Here is a 25,024-nt window from a genome sequence, read left to right on the forward strand (position 1 = left end):
AATAAGTTCGGCTGACTTTAAACTCACCAGAAGATGAGATTTCGAAGGGTTGCCCGGGGTTTTCCTGTATTTTAATGAATCTTCATGAGTTTCAGGTAATGTTATTTCGCTCTTCGAATACTATTGACCGCTGGAGGAGCGCATCGCTTGGCTCTTGGAGGTTTGTGATGGAGCGACTAGGCTGAGCACTTCACAACCGAGTCATTCCGCTCACCACCGCACGGGGCGCTCTCGAGCTCCTCATCATGATTACTCTAAAGACGATAGGCTACATGAAACCTGTTATTCTCCTCCTCCTCCATATTAATCTTCAACGCTTTCAGGTTTGGCTGAAACATTACAACTTACATGATGCATTATGTCTGCTCAAACACGACTAGTAGAATATAATTCACTTGGAAACAAACGTTTCAACTCGAGGTATCGTGATTGACACTTGTATTCAAGGACTCACATCGGTCTTCATCTCCACATGGCAGATGAGAAATGATGAGAACACGCTCTTTTCAGTGCAAGAAAGCCTTGAGGAAAGGTTTAAAGACAGTTTACTCCTTTGTCTTCTGTGCTTTTCTTCATTGGGTTTATTTGCTTTCAGGTGCTAACAGTGAAAATAGCAGTGACTGTTCATTCAGTTCATTTACATTAGGTACATTTTGCAGGGAATCATTTAAAATAATTTACAAGAAGGACCATAATGGTCTCTGGCCCTGTTATTGAATCTAAAAATTGGACAAACTTATTCCATAGAAGTACACACTTAAAATCCATCATCATATTTTTATACTTTAAAAAGAACCAAATGTTTGCAAAGTTGACAAAGTTTTGAGCAATTAATTTTTCCATGAGACTTGTGATTTCTGGATGGTGATTTTTAAAAATCATTTCATTGAAAGCAAGTGTGACATACTATATCTATCTAAGGCCCAGTTTCACATACAGGGCTTATATTACGCCAGGACATTTTAGTAGCTTTTATAAATGTGCCTTAGGAAGAAAAAAAAACGTATTTGTGTTGTGTGTCTTGAGATGTCTATTTCAAGTTGCTTTCAGTTAAAACAGCTTAAACATGCATTTTAGTCTGGACTAGGCTTAAGCCTTGTCCGTGAAACTTGGGGCATAACTATTTTAAACAGCATTTTGTTTCGCTAATGGTGATGGACAACAATCATCTTTTATAATAATATGTAAAACGAACTAGTGGTGGCAAAAAGTGATTCGGTATGGTAAAAGAAACGATTAACAGTTACAAGGTCTAACAAACACTTTCCTTTACAAAAAAAGAAAAGAAAAAGATTTTAACCTTAAATCTTCATGATTGCCAGCTTTTATCAGTGTAACCAGTATCATCAAATTCAAAATAAACTATTTCTATTGCTATCCACCCTACAGTGTTTAGCACCCCACATAAAAGCAGTTAAGTGATCATTACAGTGTAAAGTAAGCGGGTGTATGACATCTTAAAGACTCGAGTATTAGCCAGGTTTCAGTGCAAACTGCTTTATTTCTCAAAATTGGAAAACCAAATGAACGCCTCAGATCTGTTCCAGAGTTCTTAGGGTTTAAATGGCCATTCCATAGACATCTGAATTTAGACTAAGAAACTACATTACAGTATCATACAAGCACAGAGTACTGAGAACATGGCCATTAATATGAGGTAGCGCCCTCTGGTGTCATCCCTGTAAATGTTTCCCAACACATACTCATAAATCTACATGCATGGATAAAGACAACGGAGAGGTCATTTAGTTATTTTGCGAATTAGGAGCTCTGCCCAAAATGGCACAATTTCCACTGAATGCAAACTAAAAATATAAAACTTACTCCACCTAATAATGGAGTCGGCTGCAGAATGGGCTCATTGCCCTGATGCATAGAAAAATACTTCACATATTCAACAAAATAACGTTTCAACACTGTAATGTAAAAGACACAAGAACCATGCAAAAATATACATTAAATGAAAAAATATAATCATCTGAAAAGACAAAAATACAGTGCAATATTAACTAACCGTTTGAGCTGAAAGTAACTGGTCAAACGTCTATAATACCTCATCAGCACCCTCATTAAAGCAGCATACCTCTCGATGGTGTTTCCATACATAATGATACACTTCATAATGTATTTCTAAGATATGTTACTGTCAGGCAGCATGGCTTTACATAGCTCAAATAAACCAAAACATTATTCACTCAACAATAACTATAAACGCTAGACTTTTGATAACACAAAAAAACAAACAGATAGAAAATAATAGCAAAAAGTGGCAAAGCAAGAGGTCCAGTGCGTTAGAGTAACTTAAGTGTTTTTTAAAAAAAATGTTAAAATTAATGCTAATATAGATTAAAAAGCCTCACTGATGTTGTTACATTAAAATTAAAACATCTGTTAAATCCCTAAGAGCTGATCACCCTCTTTATATCTAACTAAAACACCACCAGCCATAAATATTGGGTAATAAATATTTAAAAAAAACAAATTCTGATGCTTCAAACATTCAAAACTCACATTACACAGAAAGACAATCAACCCGAGCTGTAAATTAATTAGAAACATTTGCATGTTTTTGGTTTGTATACTTAAGGTTAGTCTGTTCCTGTGCTACAGGTTGATAGCACTGAGCTTGTGGTGCATACACACGTGCGTTTGCTTTACGGTTCGTTCAAGAACCCATTCCGTCTGCCAGAGAATGTACTTGTATGAAAGGTTGTAACGCCGGAGCACCTGTGGAGTGGGAAGGCATCAGGTGTTGGTGCGTAGTGCTTGAGACTGTGCTCGGCGACGGGCTAATCTGGAGTTGGAGGGAGGAGAGAGCCTCATGGAGCAGACGACGGCACAGAAGTCCTCCTGCTCTTCCTCCTGCTGGGACAGTTGTCGATTGAATGCGATGGCTTCAGCCGCGAACTGTGTCAGGTCTTTAGTGCTGCAGTTCCTATGGGATTCCAACCAGAGCAATGGTTAGAAACATTACAGAAACTGAAAAATATACTTCAAATCAAATCAAATACGGTACCTTTGTAGAACACGAGGAGTTGAAAGAACTCTTTCAGGTGCATTCTGTAAAATAAAATACATAAAATATTATAATTTGCATATTGTTACATTTTGTTTGTATAATATACACTAGTTTAAAAGTTTGTGGATGGTAAGAATTATATTAACACTTTACAATAAGGTTCATTAGTTAACATTAGTGCGTTAACTAATGTTAACAACCTTTGATTTTAATGTATTAGTACATGTTGAAATGAATATTAACCAAGATTAATAAATGCTATAAAAGTATTGTTCATTCTTGGTTCATGTTAACTAAGGTAGTTAATGAACCGTATTGTAAAATGTTACCAAGTTATGTTTTTGAAAGAAGTCTCTTTTGCTCACCAAAACTCAATTTATTTGATTAAAAATACAGTAAAAACAGTAATAGTGAAAAATGAATAACTATTTCTATTTTAAAATATATATGTGTATAATATAATATAATATATGTATATACATGTGTGTGTGTGTGTGTGTGTGGAATTTATTCATGTGATGGCAAAGCTGAATTTTTTCATCATTACTACATTTCCTTCAGAAATCATTCTAATATGCTGATTTGGTGCTCTAGAAACATTACTTATTATCATCAATGTTGACAGTTTCTTATATTAGAGTCAATGTTGACAATTAAACAGTTGTGCAGCTTAATATTTTGGTTAAAACGGCAATGAATTATTTTAAGAAAGTTCAAAAGCATTTATTTTAAATAGATTTTTTTGTTACAATGAAAAAGTCCCAATTTTGATTAATTTAATATGTGGCCTTTCAGAATAAATGTATTAATTTCTTCTTTTTTTAAAACTTCTATTTATTATTTATTTCATTTAATAGGTTACAATGGACAAAAGTAAAATGATTGTATACCACACACAAATTCCATATTGTTCATGCCCATTTAAGTTCAAAATCAAAAAGGCTTCAAGAAAAATGAAGAGAGCAGAAGACTCACCCCCTGCACCCAGGGATGCTTCAGGACCTGGGCGGCACTCAGTCGCAGAGTGGCATCTCGCACCAGCAGCCGCGAGATCAGATCTTTGGCACTGGCTGAGATCTGAGCCCAGACTCCATCCCCAAATTCATATTTCCCCTCGTGAATCCGCTCAAAAAGGTTGTTCTGAACGGGAGAGAACAACACTTCAAAGGTCTCTACATGGATAAAGTGAATTCTGTACATATATTGCAATTAGCGTGTGCCTTACCTGGCAGGCACGACACGTCTCTCCACGTTCCCAGCCGCAGTTGGTGCCGCAGTGGCCAGTGAAGGGGGGGCTCCCACTAAGCAGGATGTAGAGAATGACCCCAAGGCTCCAGAGGTCACAGCGTTTATCATAGAAAGAAGCCTCATCCGTAAAGACCTCAACCACCTCAGGAGCCATGTATTCTGCGGAGCCACACTGAAGCAGAAAACACACCTCTCAAACAGTGCTACTCATAACACTACTATAACACAGTTCCAGCATGCTAAAAGCATTGAGAACAAATCTGATGTTGTTTACTGGTGTGGTGAGCTCAGGGGTGGTTATTGGGGTACAGGCACTGTTCAGCTTTACTCCACTCCCAAGGTCAAAATCACAAATCTTCACAGGAGAAACCTGAATGGAAGCAACAAACTCATTACAATTAAGATTTTAAACATACATATGCTACCGTTCAAAAGATTGGGGTCAGTATAAAAAATAAAAAAAGACAATACTTTTATTTAGCTGCGATGCACTAAAATTCAAAAGTGACAGTAAAGACATTTATAATGTTACAAAAAGTTCTTTTGAACTTTCCATTCATCAAAAAAATCCTAAAAAAAAAGCATCACGGTTTCCACAAAAATGTATTTCAACATTGATAATAATGAGAAATGTTTCTTGAGCACCAGATCAGCACATTAGAATGATTTCCGAAGGATTGTGACACTGAAGACTGGAGTAATGCTGACAACAGGAATAAAATACAAATATATATTCAATTAGAATACAGTTAATTTAAATTGTAATGTTTTACTGTGTTTTTTATTAAATAAATGCAGACTTGCTGAAAGCATTCAATTGTACTGACCTCAAACATTTGAACAGTTTGATGTAAAATAATGCATTCACTAGTCTCTGTAAGAGAAGTATTATTTTCCTGTGTATTCAACGAATGCTACTGCTTATACATGATTCATTTAGCATGAGGTACAGATATTTCCTTAAATAACTTTTTAATCATGAAAGATACACGGCTTGACATATACGCATATATTTATATGTTAAATCAATATTTTGAATGTATTGAATATTGCTACTCAATATATAATGCATTTGAAAAGAGAGATTAGGGGAGAAGGACAAAGTAAATGTTTCTAGAGATTGTTAACTGCTTTTTAAGAATGTAAGAGGACGAACTGAAGGTTTCAGGCAGGTCTCTGCTCAACAGAGGTCATGTAGATTTTGACTGATAAGCTGTTTATCTGAGGCACTCAAATGCAAGGCCGTAGATAACTACTGAACACAGGCACCCTCTTTTCATCATACTCTTGGTAGAAGAAAAAAATGTTCTCTCTTATGATTCAAGTTTAATCTGCAAATGCTGTGAGAAGTTGTATATATTGCTTCTTTCTACAGTCAAGGTCGGTAGGCCTGGGAAGAGTCTAGGGAGTCAGATAAAATGTTTCCAATTAAAAATTATTTACGCATGTAAGGTAACCATATTATGGGATGAGGAAGAACAATTTGAATGAATATGAGCCGGAAAGCCTTATGACAATCTGTTCATTTATCCAATCAACGTTGAAAGTCTTTGTTCTATGATAAATGAATGATTTTACTGAATAAATACTCTTTTATGCTTAGAGATACTTGTTTTTGTGGCTCTCTGAGGTATGTTTCGCTTGTAAGAGAGACTGCCCTGGATCGCGATTTCTGAATTTTACCATTGAGAGGCCTGACTTTAAATTTTACTGTTGAATTTGCACCACATCTCTCAGGATTCTCCAAACCCTAACGTAGCCCTGCAGACTATACAAGAGGGCTTTGTCATACTGCACTTAACCTCGGGTCATCGTCGATCTAAGCCCTGACTATAACCCCGGGTAAAGGAACGTTTTACATTTCTAATTTAGAAGCGGGGTTAGCACTGCTTTTTCAGTTCACACATTGTCGTTCACACAAGTTTGGCACTGCACGACGATGTGTGAAACGATGCAGCAATAGAATATTACAACTAGATGCTTAACAACAGACACCCATCACATGCCTCATATTCACATGCTTTGGACAGTCACAGAAACACTGCGTGTTGTATAAACCGTTTCAGAGTTTGAGGGGAAACATGTCAAATGGAGTGAATAAGAGACTGTATCACTGTTACAGTCTGAAAAGTCCATTCAGGAAAAACTTGATAGTAGTCTGCAATATATAATGAAGATGCGCAATGCTAGAGCCTTTATTTAAACGGGTCGAGTGCAGCGTCCGTCCAATCAATGACACTGACACCGCAAATAAAAAATAAGGATGTTAACCCAGGGTTTAGAAATGTATGTATAAGTGTCATCTTATAAAGAACCAGAATTAATTGTAAACCCTGGGAACATTTCGAGCAGATAATAGGATAACCCAGGGTCTGTTTACCCGGGGTTTAGAAGACAAAATGGATGCATTACCTTATCAGTATATTCACACAGGATATTTTCAGGCTTAAGGTCCCGGTGAGCGATTCCTGTGGAAAAACAGAAACATGTCTGAAGTAAACCGATTCGCACGAGTCATGGTCAGTGGGCCGCAGAGAAAATCTATAGTATTTACCTTTGTTGTGCAGAAAGTCCAGTGCATGTACTATATCCCTGACCACATGACTAGCCTCTCTCTCATCAAAGTATTTTCGTCTCTGGATGTGTGTTAAAATGGAACCTGAGAGGAAAAGAGAAAAATAATCAGAAAAAAAAAAACTAACTGAGAATGAGACTGCATTTGTATTTCTCTACAATATAACTGTACCTCCACGTAACTTCTCAAACACCAGATAAAAACAGCTGTCCTCTTCAAAAAACTGAATTAGCTCCAGAATGTTCCTGTAGAACATACAATGGATGCAGTTGTGCAATTGTGTATACTAATAACTACAATCAAGTATTTATACAGTAATTTTAATATAAAGTACAGTATTTTCTTTTTAAGTATAATGACTATCCACTTGTTAAATCTGACACCACTGTTTCCGAGAAAAAAAGGCTTCAGATTCCAAAAGCAAACACAAAACGTGCTAATATACACTCAAGGCATGCTGTAATACTATGGGAAAACTCATGATCCTAACCTTTATCTCCATAGATCTTATTCACAGCAGCACCATCTTTGATTTTTTACGGGAATGAAAGTGCGGCTGCGAGGGATAGACATACATCTCTACAGTGGGTTGCACTGTTATTTAATGTGTTTTTGGAATGTTCTGCTGACGAAACACTGCAAAAATATCTTTCCAAGAAATTTCAGTAGACAAAAAAAACTCAACACAACATGAGCTGTGGATCTAGGAGCTTTATACATCGGCAAGTCTATCCCTCACAGCCTCACATTGCTTAAATTTATGATTTATGTATGAATAGTGCTCATAAATGGCTGTTGAGAGTGATCTCACTTGAAATGGAGAGAATTAGAGAATTGGATACGTCAAGAATTAACAAGCGAATAGTGGAATATGATCTTACTTATTTCCTTGACACTGGTAAAGCGTCTCCACCTCTCTGAAAACTCGGCTGCGACTGTGACCAGCTTTCTTCTCAATTATCTAAGAAACATAACCACACAAGGTTAATTATGTTTTTTTGACATTGAACTAATGCAATATTTTTTTTTTTTTAAATCCTCTCACCTTCACAGCATATTCATTGCCATTCTGTAAACACACACAGCCCTGGACTTTAGCATAAGCGCCCTGACCCAGCAGCTCATCCGTCAGCCTATACAGATCTACAACACACACACTTCTGAGTTGACTCATACCTTACCCAATCAGGAAATGTAGTCAGGAAATGCAATCAAACATCCTGAAGTTATGATGATTCATGATAATTTTTAAATATTGAATAATGCTGAGAGTAAACCAAATAAAGACCAGGAACACAATATGAGGAGTAATACTTTTTTTTGGTAACGTTCTTATATGGTAATGGTGGTATAATACCGCTAAATTTGCCTGTGAAACTGTCCGCGGCCCGAGTTCTGCGTTTCTTCTTCCGGCGTGTAGCCGCGTCTGTGATGTTGATTGCCTGACTGATCTCCATACCTAATCCTAAAGTAAAAAACACAAAACCGCAGATGTTAAATGACAGATCTTGGGCACTCTGCTAGAATTTTCTTTTTGAAATGATTTCAAGATTTGAAGGATATGTTTTTAAATGTTTAGCCGTAAGCAGCTGTACCTGCGGGGTTTTGGGAGGCACTGTTGGGGGCATGAGAAAGCGGACCACGGTTCTCCACTAGGCCAGATGCCAGAGTGCTATTGGTTATCTGAGAGAAAGGAGAGAGAAATTTAAAGAGTAAAAAGTGAAAGTACACAACAGCAATGTTCCAGTGCTTCTAGAGACAAAGTGCATTTCACACACTTTTTCATTATTAAAAATTCAATAAGCCAAATTATTCATTCTGTTTAAAAAATACATCCTATAAATCTTCAACAGGCAATTTTTGGTCCATTTATTTTGCTTTACAAATTCAGTGGTTCAAATCCGACAAAAAATTCATCATTTCACATCCGGGAACTGCAGGAATAGCAGTAGAGTGGCGACGCATAATCTCCATCTGCTGTTAGTCGACCTCACCAGAAGGTCCGGAAGTAAAAATCCCATTCATTTTCTCTATAGCGGAATTCATTTTGAACGATAACAGACCTATTGTGAGCTACACGGCGGCTAATCAATGATATATGCTTTTGTTGAAGCCATTAGTCTGCATTATTTCAACTTATTTATTCATGCTTATCAGTGGAATCCTGTAAATAAATCTGCACCAATCAGAGAATGAGCAAATCATGCCAAAAAATAACTCTTTAGCACCTATCCAATCCAATGAAGCACTATGATTGACGCAATCGAGTCAGTCTCTCTACACTCTCAAACTACTTACATTTTTGCGTGCATAAACGCATATTTGCAAAAAACATGAAATGTATTGGTTTTAATTTGATTATGTTGTTTGCAATGGTTCATGGGACTGTAGTTATTTCCCTGCTGTTATAGTAAAAATGTCCATTTTCAAATATTGTTTTGCCTTGGTTTAGTTTAGTTGGAGTGAACAAGAGCCAGAGTTTATCATTGACAAACATGCATGACAATGTGTGCGCCGATCTTCTTTTTTTGCTTTATATGCTCCTCCACAAATATTTAATGTGTATGACTAAATTATTATATATTAAAGTAAGTATGAAACTATTGTGACGTATATCCGAGTAAACCAGCTTCTCAAACAGGAAATAATTTAGGGAGGGCTTGATTTTGTCCATAGAGAATTGATTGAATCATTTGATTGTGGTTAGCTGTCATTGCAAGAGGAAGTGGGAAGCTATTTTGCTTAAGGATTATGAGGGCACATGTTTTTTTGTTGTTGTTTTTTTATTATTATGATGTGAACGGATAAATCATAATAAATACTGGAATATTCCAAAAAAAAAAAGAAAGAAAAGAATTGTTCATTTTAATTTCATGGTGACTTTAAGTTCACTTCTATCTTCTATCATTGAAAGGAAGTGAACCCAAGCTCTAACACTTCAGTGTGCTCTTATCAGATTTCTCACTCTGAACAAGCCTCGCATGACTAATGCGTTCCTAAACATCTCCCCATTTCCACGACTACGAAATACATGTGCAGGCTCTGCTTTACAGTTTGAGACTCACAAACAAGTCAAAAAGCCCGTTTTAAGGTAAGTCGCGATACTTGTCAGTACCTGGCGGGAGTAGTGGAGCGCCTGAAGGTCCGCGAGCTGAAGGAAAAAACAGACACGATCATTCCAGAAGCCGCGCGAGACGGAGCCGTGACAGCGCTCGCGCCGCAGTGAAAACTCGTGACGTCAGCTGTCCATCGTCAGCAGAGTGCCACATACTGAGGCGTACGTTTTTCTTCTAAGTAGTTGTGTGAAATCATGTCAAAGATATTAGTGTCGTGACATGTGGTCAAGTTCTTATCATCTGGCAGCTGAGTGGGAAATCCAGCAAACTTAACATGATATATTAATTGTATTACATAAATACAGAGAAATAATGAGAATAAAGGAGTATTAAATTATATTGCATATATACGAAATTATATTAAATAACGCTGATTGGGTAATAGGCGGGAGTATTGATTAGAGTAGCAGCGGGCTGGAAAAATTTGCATATTTAAAGCAACAGTAGCTGCTAGTCAAGGCATATTGATCGTTCATTCAAAAATTCTAGCAAATCCTTATGACTTTCTTCTGTATTGCAAAATAGTAGGTAGTATTATAACATTGATCACCATTCACTGACATTGTTTGGAAAAGAGATGCAATGAAAGTGAGTCTGAGGTTAACGTTACCTTTATGTTCCACGGAGAGTCAGTTTGTGTGAGCATGAGGGTGAATAAATTGACAAATTTCGTTTTTTGAGTGAACTAGATCCCTTTAAGAGAAGAAGAACATGAACTAAAATGAGTGTCGAAAACAAGCAACAAGTGTCAGAGAACTGAAATAATGCAGCAATGTAAGCAGAATTGTGACAGTGCTAAGTTAACCGCAGAAATGTTCTTTTTGAGTAACTGAAAATAATAGTTTTAATACATATAACTCGCCCTAACGATACAAACGTTTGTTTTTGCGACCTGGCGCGAACCGAGCGACCCAATCGATGAAGCCGCTTTATCACATGACCCTAGATAAAACACCATCCATTTATATACATATATATTATTTATATTTAAAAAAAGATTCAAACCTGAAGATTGCGGCCGAATGAGTCTAACGTTGGCTGTTCAATGAGTGCCTCCCCGCTGTACAACAGCAGCAGTGAGAGTGAGTGAGTGAGGAAGAGGTGGAGGAGGAGGACAACACAGAAACCACAACAGCACCACCCCAATCGCGCCAAACTGCCCTCCTACTGATGGTCACTGAGTGAGCCTGCGTTGCATTTGCGAATCACATGGTGACGGGTTGGGTCATGAATATTAATCAGGTTGCGTGACTGGACGAGCGAGGGAGATTACGAGATGACGCAAGCATGAATGAATATATTCATATGCTACGTTGCTGCCACCAGAGGGCTACCGCGAACCTGATTTAAGAGTTTTGTGGGAGTATTACAGGACTTGTGTCGGACAAATTAAATAATTAGACTCATACAGTGAAGTGAATAAAACTATTTTAATGTAAATGCTGACTACCGTGTCCGTAGGAGAGAGTCACCATAAAGGAGTTATATAGCATAATTGGATGACCTGGGGGATTTATTTATTAATGTTTATCTGAATTCTCTGCCGTGAATGTTTCCCACTAGGGAGTTTGTCAGCCGTGATTTCCTTTTTACAGTGTTAATTTATAAATAATTCAGTTCTTTTTAATCCTAACCCTGCATATATCAGGGTTGCCACAGGCTAATCAGAAACCTGGATATAGCCTATCAGTGAAATAGCCGAAGCCTGGAAAATAGGCTACATGGAATTTATGAATATTTTATTAATTCATAAAATGTTATACGGAATATAGCAAGCAATAGTGAATTGTCATTTGTAACTCGGCTCTTTTTGATGAATCGGTCAAACCTTACTCGTACAATTGTACTTTAATTGGCAAGTATTTTCATATTTCAACCAGTCTATAATTGAATGGATATTGTGATGAGGATGATATAAGTGAAAATAAGCAGTAGCCTATACTAAAGCTAAGTATAAGGAATGTCTGAAAATGATATTTCATTGTTTTGAGAAACTTCTGGTTTGTATTTTCCCAACCAGTTTAAAAAGAAAAGAAAAAGAAGAGAGTAATTTAAAATGTTTGTATTTTAAACTTGCATGCAAAAATACAAAAGCAAAAACAGCACATGTCCTGAAATAAGAACTACTGTGGAGTAGCCTACTATTCCTCATCATTCACCAGATATGGTAGTTTCTTTTTACTGCACATGCCCTGGTTAAATAAAAATACTAGCAAAGGCTTCCGCCCCTGCACACTGGCACAAACTCGACAGAGCAATGTAACATCTCAAGCTCAGTCAGCAGAAGTTTAAGACATGCCATTTCAAGACAAGTTTCCCTCAGGGACAAATATTTTTAAAGTATCGTTGAAGTCACATTGCGAAATGCTCAAAACTGTATGCATACCACTAAGCAATCAATGCATCATTTCATATCAATACTGCACAATCTGAGATATATAATTTAAACATGTACTGTCTCTAGAACATGTATTGAATTGCTGGACCCATATTTCAGAAATATTGAAATATTGAAGCAAGTTGCATTGCAGTTTAGCACATTTGTGGGTCTCAGATCTCGCCTGATCTTAGATCAGTAAATAATACATAATTATTTTGGACTGAATGATTGAAGTTTTTTGTGCTTTTGGATGCACATCCATTCTCAACATCTTTCAATGGCAGATCCTCTCTGTCATTTCTTTCTGTAAAGACAGAAAAAACACAATTATCAGGACAAACATACCACATTTGCAATGTGCTGTCACAGCATGCAGTTGTTCATTAAACTCACCAGTTAATTGCCACCAGTGTTGGGAATTTTTTTTCTTTTTTAATACGTTAATATTGTGTTACTCCCTAAAAAAAAAGTAACTAATTGCGTTAATGACTTTTTATGGAAAGTAATGTGTTATGTTACTTTTGTGTTACTTTTCTTACCTGGGCTGGGCTTGTTTGGGTTTTTTTTTTACAACAAAAGCAAAAGTTCTATTTTTTTGCAAATGTAAAAAACCATAAGTGAAATGAATAAGCCTCAGGCTGAAGGAAATGCAAAATCACAACTGTACAGTAGAGGTCGCAGCTCAAACTTTTCAACTGTGCTGCCATTATGGATCACAGAATGATGCAAGAGAAGAAGAGGAAAAAAAGGAACACAAATGTGATGTTTCTCTAAAGTATTTTTTTTTTACCTATTGGTACGGTTTCATTGGATCATTAAAGGTCAGTAGCAAAGACATTGGTTAATAAAGTGAGACTAAATACTTATTGGTGTAATTTAACATTAACTATTGTAGGTTTGCATAATTCTCTGCATTTCACTGTTTTTATTCATTTTAAGGGATACTGAATCTGTTTTTGTACATGATGAGTAACTGCCTGCTCACATTTAGTCTAGAACTACAATAACCATCACGTTTACACATCTGCATTTGTAGTAAGTAACTTGGGTTTCTTATTTGAACAAGTGACTGCATTTGAGAAAGTAACTGCATTACTCATTACTTGAAAAAAGTAATCTGATTACATAAATCGAGTTACTTGTATGTGCCACTACCTCATTTATTATTTTGTGTATAATAATATTTATTATTACTACATTGAGAGCCAGTTCATAACAATAATGCCCCTCTGCTCTATAACAGTAATGAAAGCACAGCTCTCTCACCAGTGGCTCCAGCTCCGAGTGGTCGATAAGGCTGAACTCAGAGATGAAGAAATAGTAGTGTTTGTAGCAGGTGTTGATGTGAGCCTCAGCCCCCATACTACAGATCATGTCAAAGTGATGGATGTACACATGTACAAACACCCGAAACAACCGACTCAGAATCTTTTTGCACACCTGCTGAAAGTTCTTTGGAAAAGGGACTCCTAGAAACAGAAGAAAACCAGTGTCACCCTTATCACATTGTATGATAAACACATTTCAAAATGGTAGACTTGAGCTGCATGATTTTCTTCCATGTGAAAATTCAAATGGTATTTAAGGAGAAAAAGCCTACTGAGTATTTCTCAAGGGTTTTAGCAAATAGGTCAGCCTTTGGAATTATGAATTGTTGGCAGTGCTAGTATAGCTTCTGTAACTCTATCCAGCAATCTTTTTTTTCAGACAGAAGTATGTGTCTAGTGTTCCCTGGCCCCAAAGCATACAGGAATTCCTGAGAAACCTAACTGGATATTTCGGCCTAAATATTTTTGTCCTATTTCTTTTCATTCGCATACTCATTTATTAATACGCAAAGGTTTTCAAAGCTTCTTACTGAAACAATAAAAAGGTCATAAATGCAGGAGTCTGAAAAGATAGGAAAACCTTGTAAAAATCTAGTTTAAAACACAAAGAAATGTACTCTTGGTATTCATGTTGGTTTCATATTTTGAAAAGTTTTATGACTCTGAAAATGTGGTTTAACCATAAAGAAGTAATAACATATTTTCCCATACTGCGAATAAATGTGATGCATATATTTTAGGGTATTTTTATAAAACGAAATATTAATTCATAAAAATATCATTATGTTAGGGTCATTAAAAAGGTTGAATAATTTTGAGGGACTTTGATCTTTTTATGTTTTTTTTTCCTGAAAATGTTTGCATGTTGGTTGCACTATAACTCAAAGGTTTTTCAAATATATTAATAAGCAGTGAAGCAGTGATGAATTATTTCTAATAAATAATAATAATTGATAATGCCAAACTAAACCAAAAGGTTTTATTTTCAAGAATTTCATTGTTTTAATGTCATGTTTCCTCATTATGATATTAGGACAGTTATGCACCCTGATATTTGTTGTACTTTATGCCCCCTAAAAATATATCAAATGATTAATTTGGCAATTAACAAAAAAATAAATTAGCATCACGTCATTAACAGACTGCACTAGTAGCCCTATCCCAGCAACGAAGATGTCAGGAAAACACATTTGACATCACAGACCTACTCGTGTAGGAAAGATGTCCTCATTATTGATGAGTGACTCGATCCAGTTCATCAGGAGGTTCATGTATATAAGAGCGGGCAGTTTGGTGGGCCTCTTGTATTGATCCCCATCCTGCCACCTGTACTCATAACGTGGCCCTCCAGACATGATGGGACAGCTCTTCTCAGTGCAGAACTCGCTCACAGTCCCGTAGATGAGATTGATTCGATTGAAGAAATCCACCACGTGCACAGCTATCCAGTCATTAATGTTCTCCCCATCGGGAAGCTGCACCACTTTCCTCAGGTCAAGGCCTGATTTCAGAGATGCTTGGGCTCTTTTGTACAGCTCAAAACGCTGGGTCCCAGGTTCAAAACGCTTTCGAGGCCGGAATGTTTTGTCTTTGCTGAAAACCTGACCCAAGCACAGAGCCATTGCTGAACTGAGCAGGGTGACGGAGGAGTCAGATCCAGCCAGGATCCGGACAGTTGGGAATGTTGACTCTTATGATTCCCTGGGCCCTCGTCCCATCCGATAAGGAAGTTTCTAGAGAGAAGAAGAAAGTAAAGCAATGCCTCTCTTATACAGCTCTGGAAAAAATTAAGAGGCCACTGCAAAATTAGCCGTTTCTCTGGATTCATTATTTGAGTAAAATTAACATTTTTGATTTATCCACAAACTACTGACAACATTTGTCATTGTCATTTAGAGCATTTATATGGAGAAAATGCAGAAACTGGTCAAAATTACAAAAAAAGATACCATGTTTTCAGACCGTGAATCATGCAAAGAAAACAAGTTTATATTCATTTTTAAACAACACAATACTAATGTTTTAACTTAGGAATAGTTCAGAATTAACATTTTTAAAAGCTTCCATGCGTCTTTGGTAGCGAATCTAGCGATTGCATCGTCATCTACATTAGCGCAGCTGATTGGTTGCTCTTGCATCAGCGGCAAATGAGCTGCAGCTCAACATTAAAACAAATACCGGTAGTGTTGCTGTTAGCAGTCTGCAGAGCCTTTACAGAAACCCTCCACCTTCCCCAGCTCCACCTGTATAGATCGGCTATGGGTAATTTATTCTATATTATACAGCAACGTGTCGTGTATGCATCGGCATATGCAGCGTAGCAGATCTATTCCACCAAGACCAAATACATTAACATCGCCGTATCCATTACCATGCCGATCTCTCCGAGTTGTCATGACAGAACAGCATTTATTTGAAATAGACATCTTTTATAACATTATAAAAGTCTTTACTGTCACTTTTAATCAATTGAATCCTTGTTGAACAAAAGTATCAATTTCTTTTCTTTTTTAAACGTACTGACCCCAAACTTTTTAATGGTAATGCATATAAACTCCATAAATGGACCACTACAAGCAAACAATTCATTTATAATTCTCTCTATGCATTAAGTTTCCATCTGCCTTGTTTTATCCACATCACCATTTTCATAACTTCCTGTGTTTGTTCGAAGTGGCTGAAATGAGATGCGTTTTGGAGGGATTTTAAAGTGTCTCTTCAGCCGTACAACCAAACCCTGCCTGTTTTCATTTAACGTCCCGGCTGAGTATCCATGTTTGAGTCCATCCTTTTTTTGTCTATTTTTGATAAGTCTTGTTTTTCTTTCCCTCTCTCTTTCTCTCTCCTCCCATAAATGTATTCACAGAAAGCCTGGTTACAAGATAAACTGTTAAAGTTCTCATAGCCCATGTTGAGATATATTTTGCAGGAACATTTGAGTTCTCATAAGTCTGTTTCTGCCATTTGTTGCAGCTGATAATAGATATCACAGTATTTTCACACAATTAAAAGGCACTTAAAATAATATTTTTCAATTCTATAAAATAGGCATATCCCCGTTTCTAACCAACGTGTTATATATCCTTTCACTTTCTCAAGTAAAGTAAAGACTTTATAATAGACACAAAAGTACTCAGTTGTGGAGGTTGGATTGAACTCAAGTCATTCAATATGGAACCAAAGGACAGAGGAGTTATTTGTCCACCCCTCCAACAATCACGTCAAACACTGACGTGCCTGATCACGCTTTCTCTGAGCCCCCACGGCACATGAGCTCTGACATTACTACATTAAGATCATGAAAACAAAAGTAGCATCTTACTAATGAAAAGAAGTTTTGAGGTCCCTACCTAAAGAATCTGTCTTTAGTCCCGCTGTAGACACTTGGAATGTTGTTTCCCTTTCAGACTCATCAGCCGGTCTTATCCCTGCAAAACTCAGTTAAGAATACAGTATAGAGTAAAATCAACAAGCTGAAAAGTTACTTGGCTTGCCTTCCTGTGTATGATGTCATATCCTGATTTTGTCTGGTAGGCGCTGTTGTCTGTTTTTGTGTGCCTGTGTGTGTGTGTGTGTGCGTGTCATGTGTGCTCAGGGGCAGTGTGAAGTTAAAAGGAAAGATTTCATTGGTGGTGGGAGGAGTATCAGTCTGTGAAGTCCAGTCCCACATCAAGCCACATCCTTTTCCCTGGCCAGCACCACACCCCCCAAACTCCATTGTGCTTGAAACTTCAAACAAGAGGACTGTAACTTCACACTTTCTCAGAACATCTTAATAGAACATTTGGACCATATTTTTCACAAACTCACAATATATTTTAAAAATATTCAAAAAAACTCAATGTAAGTTTAATATTACATTTGTTCATAATAGTTTTTTTTTTAAATGTCTAAAAGTTTGGAATTCATTGTGAAGACGCCAAATTTAAGACGGCAAGTTTGCTGCAGATAATTAGGTTTTATCTTTAGATTTTTTTTTTTTACTTAAAATTGATAAATAAATAAAATCAGTTCTGGGTGGATTACTTACAAATTGTCTATAACTAAATACAAAATGATAAAAATTGTAATTGTAAAATGTAATCTATTATGTACATTACACATTTTTAGGTAATGTAATCTGACTACTATATCGATTACTTTTAGATTAATTTTGACCTAACTTGTTTATAACATTGATATGAATTGTCCAACTATGGATAAAAAAATACAAAGAGAAAGAAAAATTATTCACTTTTTTGTCATCAACAACATGAATTGCATTAGATATTACATTACATCAGGAACTGCAGAGGGATTATACATTGATTTAAAAAGCTAATAATTCATTAAATCGTACTTTTATAATATAAACAATCAAAATAAAACACTAACTAACAAAAAGATTAAATATTTTATTTGTTGATGCTGTGTGGCCTGACTAGTCTGTGTGTGCAATTCCACAAAACTGGAAGACTTTCTGAACATATATAAGCAAAAGTTTATATATATATATATATATATATATATATATATATATATATATATATATATATATATATATATATATTTGTTTGTTTTTTAAATATATATTTTCTTTAAAAAATTTTTTTATAAAAGAACATTTAATAGAGATAAAAACAACAATTAGGGAGAATAAAAGGTAAATGTCTTAAAACATAATATAATCTAATTACAATAATTTAATGTTTGAAATCTGATTACGTAATCCAGATTACATATAATCAGTTACTATTAGAACTAACTAAAAACTGAGCACAATTGTGATGTAATTACTATTAGTGACCACTAGATGGAAATAAATCTTTTACAAATTATTAAGTGGCAAAATCATTGACGTTGGGTTTAATTTCTTTTAAAGTATAAAGTAAAAAAATAAAAATAAAATAAACATATATTATGAAACTGATTAGAATGGCTTTTTAAATAACTTGGAGTACCTTTATCTCTTAAGTAATGAAAATAATTGGGATATGCTTGATGAATATGATTCATGGAAATATACATTAAAAATGTTTGTGTGTTTTTGTTTATGCCTATATGAGAGTAGTTGTTTTGCAATTGTTTTTCAAAAAAGTAAATAAAGTACAATGTTTTCACATTTACTGAGGCATATAATTTGTTTTATTGGTTGCTTTTCTAAATCTATTAGCAAATTATATTTCTACAATTTACTGAGTTTTTTCAACAGTGTTGTTTGTATTTGTGTAATAACTGTGTTGTTTGTATTTGAAATATTTATGTTACAGATCAAAAACTAGATCTTCAAGAAATCTGTGCCAGTGACTTTTGCAACGTTTGCAATATTTATATGCATGTTTGTGACGTAGGCAGAAAGTTCTTTGTTCTTTCTTTTCAAGACACCCTAAACTGAGCCATAGCTGGACAATTTATGACCTGAAAGCAGATGTTTCAACTAAAACTTCTTTCATCAAATGTTCAATAAACTGGGCTGGGCTTTGGTCGCCAGGGCATCATTGTCATGAAATAACTGCCCCTGAGGCTATAGGTTAATTTTTAGTTTTTAAAATGTACAAATTATACAGTTTGTCAACTTGTGGGGTTTATTTTGCAATATTACTTGAATATGAACAAGTACAAATATTTTACTTTTTTGGGTGAATTTAAATAAAAATGAAAGGAATTACAGTTTAATTAAACAGGCCCCTGAATGATGTCGGTTTATTGGCCTGTGTTATCCTGCTTAATTCAACTATTGCCCCAACATCGTTTCAAGTGTCTTATCTGTGCTGTTCATCGTACTTGTCATACATAGCAATTACCCAGCTTGTGTATGCAGTTTTGGATATTTTGTCTATGTAACATGAATGACAATAATAAAGTTAGAAAAAGACACATGTTTTACCAATCATGAAGAAAGTGTACTTTGTGGTATAGCCTAAATTAGATTTAATCAGGGAATAAAGAGCAAAGCAGTGAATATAGTGAAAATAGTGAATGTCTAATGTTCCACTAATGTATATTTCATTTTCATATCAGCTGCAGACATTGTGTACCACAGCTTTCAGTAATACTCGAGAATGTGACTCAGTGCCTTAAGGAACGAATAGATGGACAGGACAGATGGAAAGAACAGACAGATACAGGTCAAGCCTGAAAGTAGATAGATAGATAGATAGATAGATAGATAGATAGATAGATAGATAGATAGATAGATAGATAGATAGATAGATAGATAGATAGATAGAATCTATAAATATAATTTCACTCACCTAGTAACGTTACTTGAAGCAAAAAAATCCATTCTACTGTCCTTTTAAATGTCCGTATTAAAATAGTACGTTTTTCCGTTAAGTGAAGCTCATTTCTGTAGCATATGGACAGTTAGGCATGGTGTCTTCATTTTTAATTTGTAGTTTCTGCTCAAATTTAAATATTCAAATTCAATATCTCTACTCTCCATCAGCGCTGGAAGTTCAAACTATTATCACGTAGTTTACGTCTCTACAATGATTGGTTGAAATACCAAGGGAGGCAAGCCTCCTCTGTCATGTGTTTTTCTCAACACTCTAACCGCTGAAAGTGGAATACTCGATGGTGATTGGATGATGTTATCAACAACGGAGGCTCTGGATTTGCATCCCCTCCCTCTCCTGCTCCTCAGACTCGCTTTATGCTGGGTACACATAGACAGTAGGGTACACACACACAAAATATTTTTTACATCTTATAAGATTTTCAAAAAGTGATAGACCACAAACATGAGGACAAAAAATCCTAGATTTAACCGTTTTGCTCCTAGTGTGTGGTGTGCCATGATGATGGTGTGACAAAGACAGCACACCAGACATTAACAGATTTTCAAACAGAGGCTAGACTGTGAACACAGGAAATCTCGCGAGAATTCAGAATAAGCATTGCGGACGATATGTAGGAAGAAATTGCGATGATAGTGTTTGGAATGATTTTGATGGAAAAAAAGTAAAGGGTTTGGGTGAAGTCGTGGAGATAGCAGGAATTTAGTGAACTTCTCAGATATAGACTGGTAATGCACACACGCTGGCCCTGTCTCTCTCCCCTTACGAAAAATTGTTTTTTTACTACATTTTTTTTTACTGTTTTTTTACTACAAATAAAAAATAAAACATGGATATTGGAGTTAAACCATGATAACACAAATGAACCATAGTTTAGCTAAAAAAATCTAAATATAGTATCTATTTGGTTATACAAATGTTCAATACGCCTATAATACAACCACAGTTAATTTTCCGTCTCTTTCTCTCTCACACACTCATCATGTGTACTGGTACACCTATCCTTATATGGAATGGTTTTTATACTGAGCTAATTACATTTTCTAAGCCACAAATCAACAAGCTGATCCTCCATCTTTGCTGTCCACATCAATTCAATTTCACTTTGTGCCGCGCCATGACTGCGTTTGTTATGCTTCCGTCTTCCATCATCTCGCTTTCTGATTGGATATTGTTTCGTTTCACGTGATAATCTCCAAAGCGTGCGCGCGTTTATCCTCGGGGTTCCCCCCACACATAAGGATTTCTGATTGTAAATATTCAATATGTTGATAATAATAACTGGGAGTTTTATTAACTTTAAATGGTTTTTCTCCCATTGCCGCCCCTCACGAGCCGCCACTTATGGATAGATATTCAATGTAATCTATATTTATAATGTAGACATACTTAGCCTGTATATTAAGAGAGTGAGAGTGACATGATAGTTAATCTCACTGTCTTGCCACTGTATGGTTGTGTCTCAAAACCTTGTGCCGCCTACCTAGACCGAAAGAGACGATGCCCAAAAATTCCAGTCCAGTCAGTAACTTTGGTCTTCAGCATGCGCTCTCTCTCTCTCTCTCTCTCTCTCTCTCTCTCTCAGAGGGCTGGGTGGAACACCTGAGGGAAAACACGAAAGTAAGTGGTTTTCGAGAGCAGGGCAGGTCGATAGAAACATCATCCCCACCTGAAGAGGACTGTAGCCCTGCTTCATCATTTCAAAGGGTGGTCGGTCTCGAGATATGTATTTAGAGAAGGATGGGAAAATTAGTTTAAAAATCCCACCCCCCTTTAATTCGTGCAATTGACGTTTCGGTTCCCACGTGGTTTGACGCAGAACAGTGACATTTTGAAGAAGTAACGTTACAGCAACTTCTGTTTACTCCGCCTCTGAAAGGCTGCCATTGGTTTAATTTCAGCTTCGCGTTGTTTCCTGTCTTTTGTTCAAGGTGTGTCGCAAGAAATCGAGATCCGAAGAGCCAAAAGCGTTTAAACGATCTGCTTTTAGAGCCCGAGCACTGAACCCGTTACAGGTGAGTCTTTCCATACTTCAATTCTACTAAACCACATTTGTTTTGCCAGCATAACTTCGTACGGTGTCAAATTATGCAATGTAATAATATCAGTGCATATATAAATAAGTAATATTATTATTTAAGTAATATATTATTAAAACAATAAAGTAACAGTGTAGAGCACTGAGAAAGGAGCAATTCAATTTTAACAAAACAAATAAATTGCAGTAGTAATATCAAGAAAGATAAATGATGAAGTCTTAATGTACTAAAGTGGTTTAGTGATGGAGACAGACTCAAGTTTATTCACCATTCATCATGTTCGCAGACTGACTCAAACATGATCAAATAAGTAGTGTTTCAGTTTATTCATATCCACATTTTTTTTCCAAAGGTGTTTGTGTATATTGTGCATTCTGTCAAACCATAGTCTTGATTTTACTGTGATCGCAGAGTGGACACAAGCTGACTTCCTGTGGTGGCCTTGCTCTCCTGTGTCTGCTTGTTTCTACAGGGATTGTGTTTTTTGAGTCTGTATTTTGTCAAGCTTCCTGTCAGTTTTTATCTGAAGCGACATACAGTGCATTCGAAAGTATACATTATAATGTGTTCCCTGGAAATCAATCCCCCTTACTAGACCCATACGGTTGAGCTACAGAAACAAGCACATATGTTTTGTTTGAAACTGATATTAGTGAAACAAAGACACTAAATCACTCTTCTTTCAGTTCTCCTAAAGTTGCTTGCATCAAAACAATAGACTGTTTAAACAGATTACAAGTTCAATTTTAAAGGGATAGTTCACCCCAAAAATAATCATTTACTTAGGCTCATGTCATTCCAAACCTAAATGACCAAATTTAATTTTTGGGGGTGAACTATCTATTAAAGCACCACTTGTGTGTATTGTAATAAATGATTTATTCTACATCCGTAGAGGTGGCATACTTTTCCTCTTGTTTACTTTTCTGTAGACATTGGTGATCTCCCTTTCAGAAATGTTTAACCTTGGGCAAAGGCAAGTGAAGGTGACCTGTGAGTGTCCCTCATGGTAATGCTATGTAATGTTAAAATAAGAAGCTTGTTTACTGACTTGTTTACAGTGTAAACTTAGGTGTTAACTATACAGATAAGTGCTGTGCCTTGTAACACAATGCATGTTTAGTTTAGTTTAGTTTTCCATTGAATTGCTTAATGAATGAACTGTTAGACCCCGTACACTGCTGTATTCTCCTTCGAACTGCTGATAATATTTTAATCGAACCTAAGAGAAGAGCTCCATCTTAGCTGTTAGTGTGTTGAAAGATTGTTTCTCTTGCTAAGTGTTATGCAAGTTTCCTCTTCAGAGTTCTGTTAGTTTCCGCCGAGGAGATGAATGACACCTTGCCAAGTTTGTATGATCAGTAAACACCCATTAACCTTTTGCATTCTCTTTGTGGGCTGGTAGGCGTTCGGTTGTTATAAGAGGAAAGATCACTTAGGAACACCTATATTAGTCAAGTTTCACTTGATGGTTTACTGTTGTATGCATTGTTGGTCAATGACATAAATTAACTTTGATAAGACTCACTAGAGTTTTTTGGAACATTGTGTGTAAGGAATGCAATTAGTTCATAAGATTAATCTTTAAAGTCGGCATGAAATGAATGTTTGTTCACCCTGTCGGTTTTCTAAATTCATATTATAAGTCTTATTGTTAATGATTCAGCAATGCATGTGTTTCATTCATTTAATAATGTCTCATAGAATTGTCATACCTGGCCCTTCCAGTGAAACAACATACACTCTGGTGGCGTATGCAGGACTACTTCAGTCATTTAGTCAAATTTTTTGATAATCCATTACACTCGGATGTACGTCACATTACGGAAGAGAATTTCTGACGCTTCTTCCGTTGCATTGCAGTTTTAATGCAAAATCCCAACTTCTCTTTTTTTGCCAATAGTTCACAGAATAGAGAGAGTGGGAAGTTCTGGTTTGTAATGATTGTAATGAGATTTTGGATAGTTTTGTGTGATACAAAATCTAATTTAAACCTTGCAACAGAGAAGTTTTTAGAATTGTGCAGAAGTGCACAAAGTCATGTTTTAAAGTTGATTATCCAAAATGAATAAGAAATATTTAAGATTCTGTACAGTTTCTAGATCAAATAAGTAAAACTGTGACATTGACCATGTGAATTCCTTTGTTTGTACAAAAGACCAGATTTTCTTCAATTGAAGCACAAGATTCTCTTAGAATCATTTTGAAAATTATGCTGGAGAACATTATCAGCAGCTTTTAGACTTAGAGTTCATCCACTGTGAGAGAAATTACCTTAATTAATTTTCACACAAATTATGTTGTTGATAATTTATAATGATTTTTGTTTTATTAAATTAAAAATATGCTAAATATGAGCATTTTTACTAGTGGTCTCAGACGTTTTAACCTCATTGTATATGTATTTTGAATGTGTAATTTGATTTCAAATGAGACTATTAGCATTGTCATTGTGACAATCATTAATTGAAAATTTATGTATTTGCCAACCTGAAGTGACATTGCTGTAATATTTTGTGGTAAAGAAATAAGCTTATTTAAGAGAGCAGTGTGAATGTTTGGTGCATGCGTTATTGACAGTGTTTCAATGCGTGAGGTGTAAACGCTGACTCTCTACACTCCAAACACATCAGTCAGCCTTGCTGAATCAAACAATCACATTGTAGTTTAATTCCATTCATTCCTGAAACGAGGCATTCCCCTGTGACATACTCGTTCCTCACTCATTCCTCTCGTAAAACAGCGCTGAGTAATGCGCACCAGAGCTCGTATCTGATGTGACAGCTCGCACACTTCTTTTCAATTAGTTTTTCAATAGTCTCCACCAGTAGTCTGGAATCTAGATTATTTCAGGAAGAGCACCTGTTTAAATATTCGTGAGTAGTTTTACTGATTTGATTGATACAGATAATCAAAATACTTCCTTTTAAAATAAACAACCTTAATAATTTGGCTTCAGTTGTAAAGGAAAATGGTCATTTCGTTTAAAGGCATAGTTCACCCAGAAATGAAATGTTTTTCAAAATCCTATGTCTGACTGA

At 35.9% G+C, this 25,024-nt stretch overlaps 3 protein-coding genes across 13 annotated transcripts in view; 1 reads left to right on the forward strand and 2 right to left on the reverse strand.

Annotated features, from left to right (window-relative positions):
* Positions 1 to 1,481: 1,481 nt before the first annotated feature.
* On the reverse strand, positions 1,482 to 11,165 carry mknk1 (MAPK interacting serine/threonine kinase 1). Of its 4 annotated transcripts, none has more exons than XM_077202876.1 (15): positions 10,964 to 11,147; positions 10,569 to 10,651; positions 9,958 to 9,993; positions 8,438 to 8,525; positions 8,200 to 8,307; positions 7,888 to 7,985; positions 7,724 to 7,803; positions 7,014 to 7,087; positions 6,822 to 6,926; positions 6,680 to 6,735; positions 4,542 to 4,637; positions 4,245 to 4,439; positions 3,995 to 4,159; positions 3,017 to 3,060; positions 1,482 to 2,935 (listed from the first exon to the last, which is right to left on the reverse strand). In XM_077202876.1, the coding sequence occupies exons 2-15, from the start codon at positions 10,602 to 10,604 to the stop codon at positions 2,746 to 2,748; spliced, it is 1,371 nt and encodes a 456-aa protein (XP_077058991.1). In that variant the 5' UTR covers positions 10,605 to 10,651; positions 10,964 to 11,147; the 3' UTR covers positions 1,482 to 2,745. The 4 variants fall into 4 exon arrangements, with proteins under 4 accessions (XP_077058991.1, XP_077058992.1, XP_077058994.1 ...); XM_077202877.1 differs by having other exon boundaries at positions 9,958 to 10,129; positions 10,964 to 11,042; XM_077202879.1 differs by lacking the exon at positions 10,569 to 10,651 and having other exon boundaries at positions 10,964 to 11,165.
* An 839-nt stretch (positions 11,166 to 12,004) lies between these two features.
* mob3c (MOB kinase activator 3C) lies at positions 12,005 to 21,449 on the reverse strand. Of its 4 annotated transcripts, XM_077202940.1 has the most exons (5): positions 19,900 to 21,142; positions 17,017 to 17,094; positions 14,871 to 15,399; positions 13,605 to 13,807; positions 12,005 to 12,642 (listed from the first exon to the last, which is right to left on the reverse strand). In XM_077202940.1, the coding sequence occupies exons 3-5, from the start codon at positions 15,286 to 15,288 to the stop codon at positions 12,613 to 12,615; spliced, it is 651 nt and encodes a 216-aa protein (XP_077059055.1). In that variant the 5' UTR covers positions 15,289 to 15,399; positions 17,017 to 17,094; positions 19,900 to 21,142; the 3' UTR covers positions 12,005 to 12,612. The 4 variants fall into 4 exon arrangements, with proteins under 4 accessions (XP_077059055.1, XP_077059056.1, XP_077059054.1 ...); XM_077202941.1 differs by lacking the exons at positions 17,017 to 17,094; positions 19,900 to 21,142 and adding an exon at positions 21,428 to 21,449; XM_077202939.1 differs by lacking the exon at positions 17,017 to 17,094 and having other exon boundaries at positions 20,983 to 21,142.
* A 15-nt stretch (positions 21,450 to 21,464) lies between these two features.
* elovl1b (ELOVL fatty acid elongase 1b) overlaps positions 21,465 to 25,024 on the forward strand; it is a 38,626-nt gene continuing 35,066 nt past the window's right edge. Inside the window, exons 1-2 of one of the 5 annotated variants that reach the window (XM_077202932.1) lie at positions 21,465 to 21,564; positions 21,876 to 21,959. The gene's annotated coding sequence lies outside the window, so the exon portion shown is untranslated. Of the gene's footprint in view, positions 21,784 to 21,824; positions 21,960 to 25,024 lie in introns of those variants that run through there. The other 4 variants (XM_077202936.1, XM_077202935.1, XM_077202931.1 and 1 more) reach the window with 4 other exon arrangements.

Source organism: Siphateles boraxobius, unplaced genomic scaffold (assembly GCF_051911475.1).
Source record: "Siphateles boraxobius isolate OS27281-9 unplaced genomic scaffold, OSU_SipBor_1 5, whole genome shotgun sequence".
NCBI classification, from domain to species: Eukaryota; Metazoa; Chordata; class Actinopteri; order Cypriniformes; family Leuciscidae; genus Siphateles; species Siphateles boraxobius.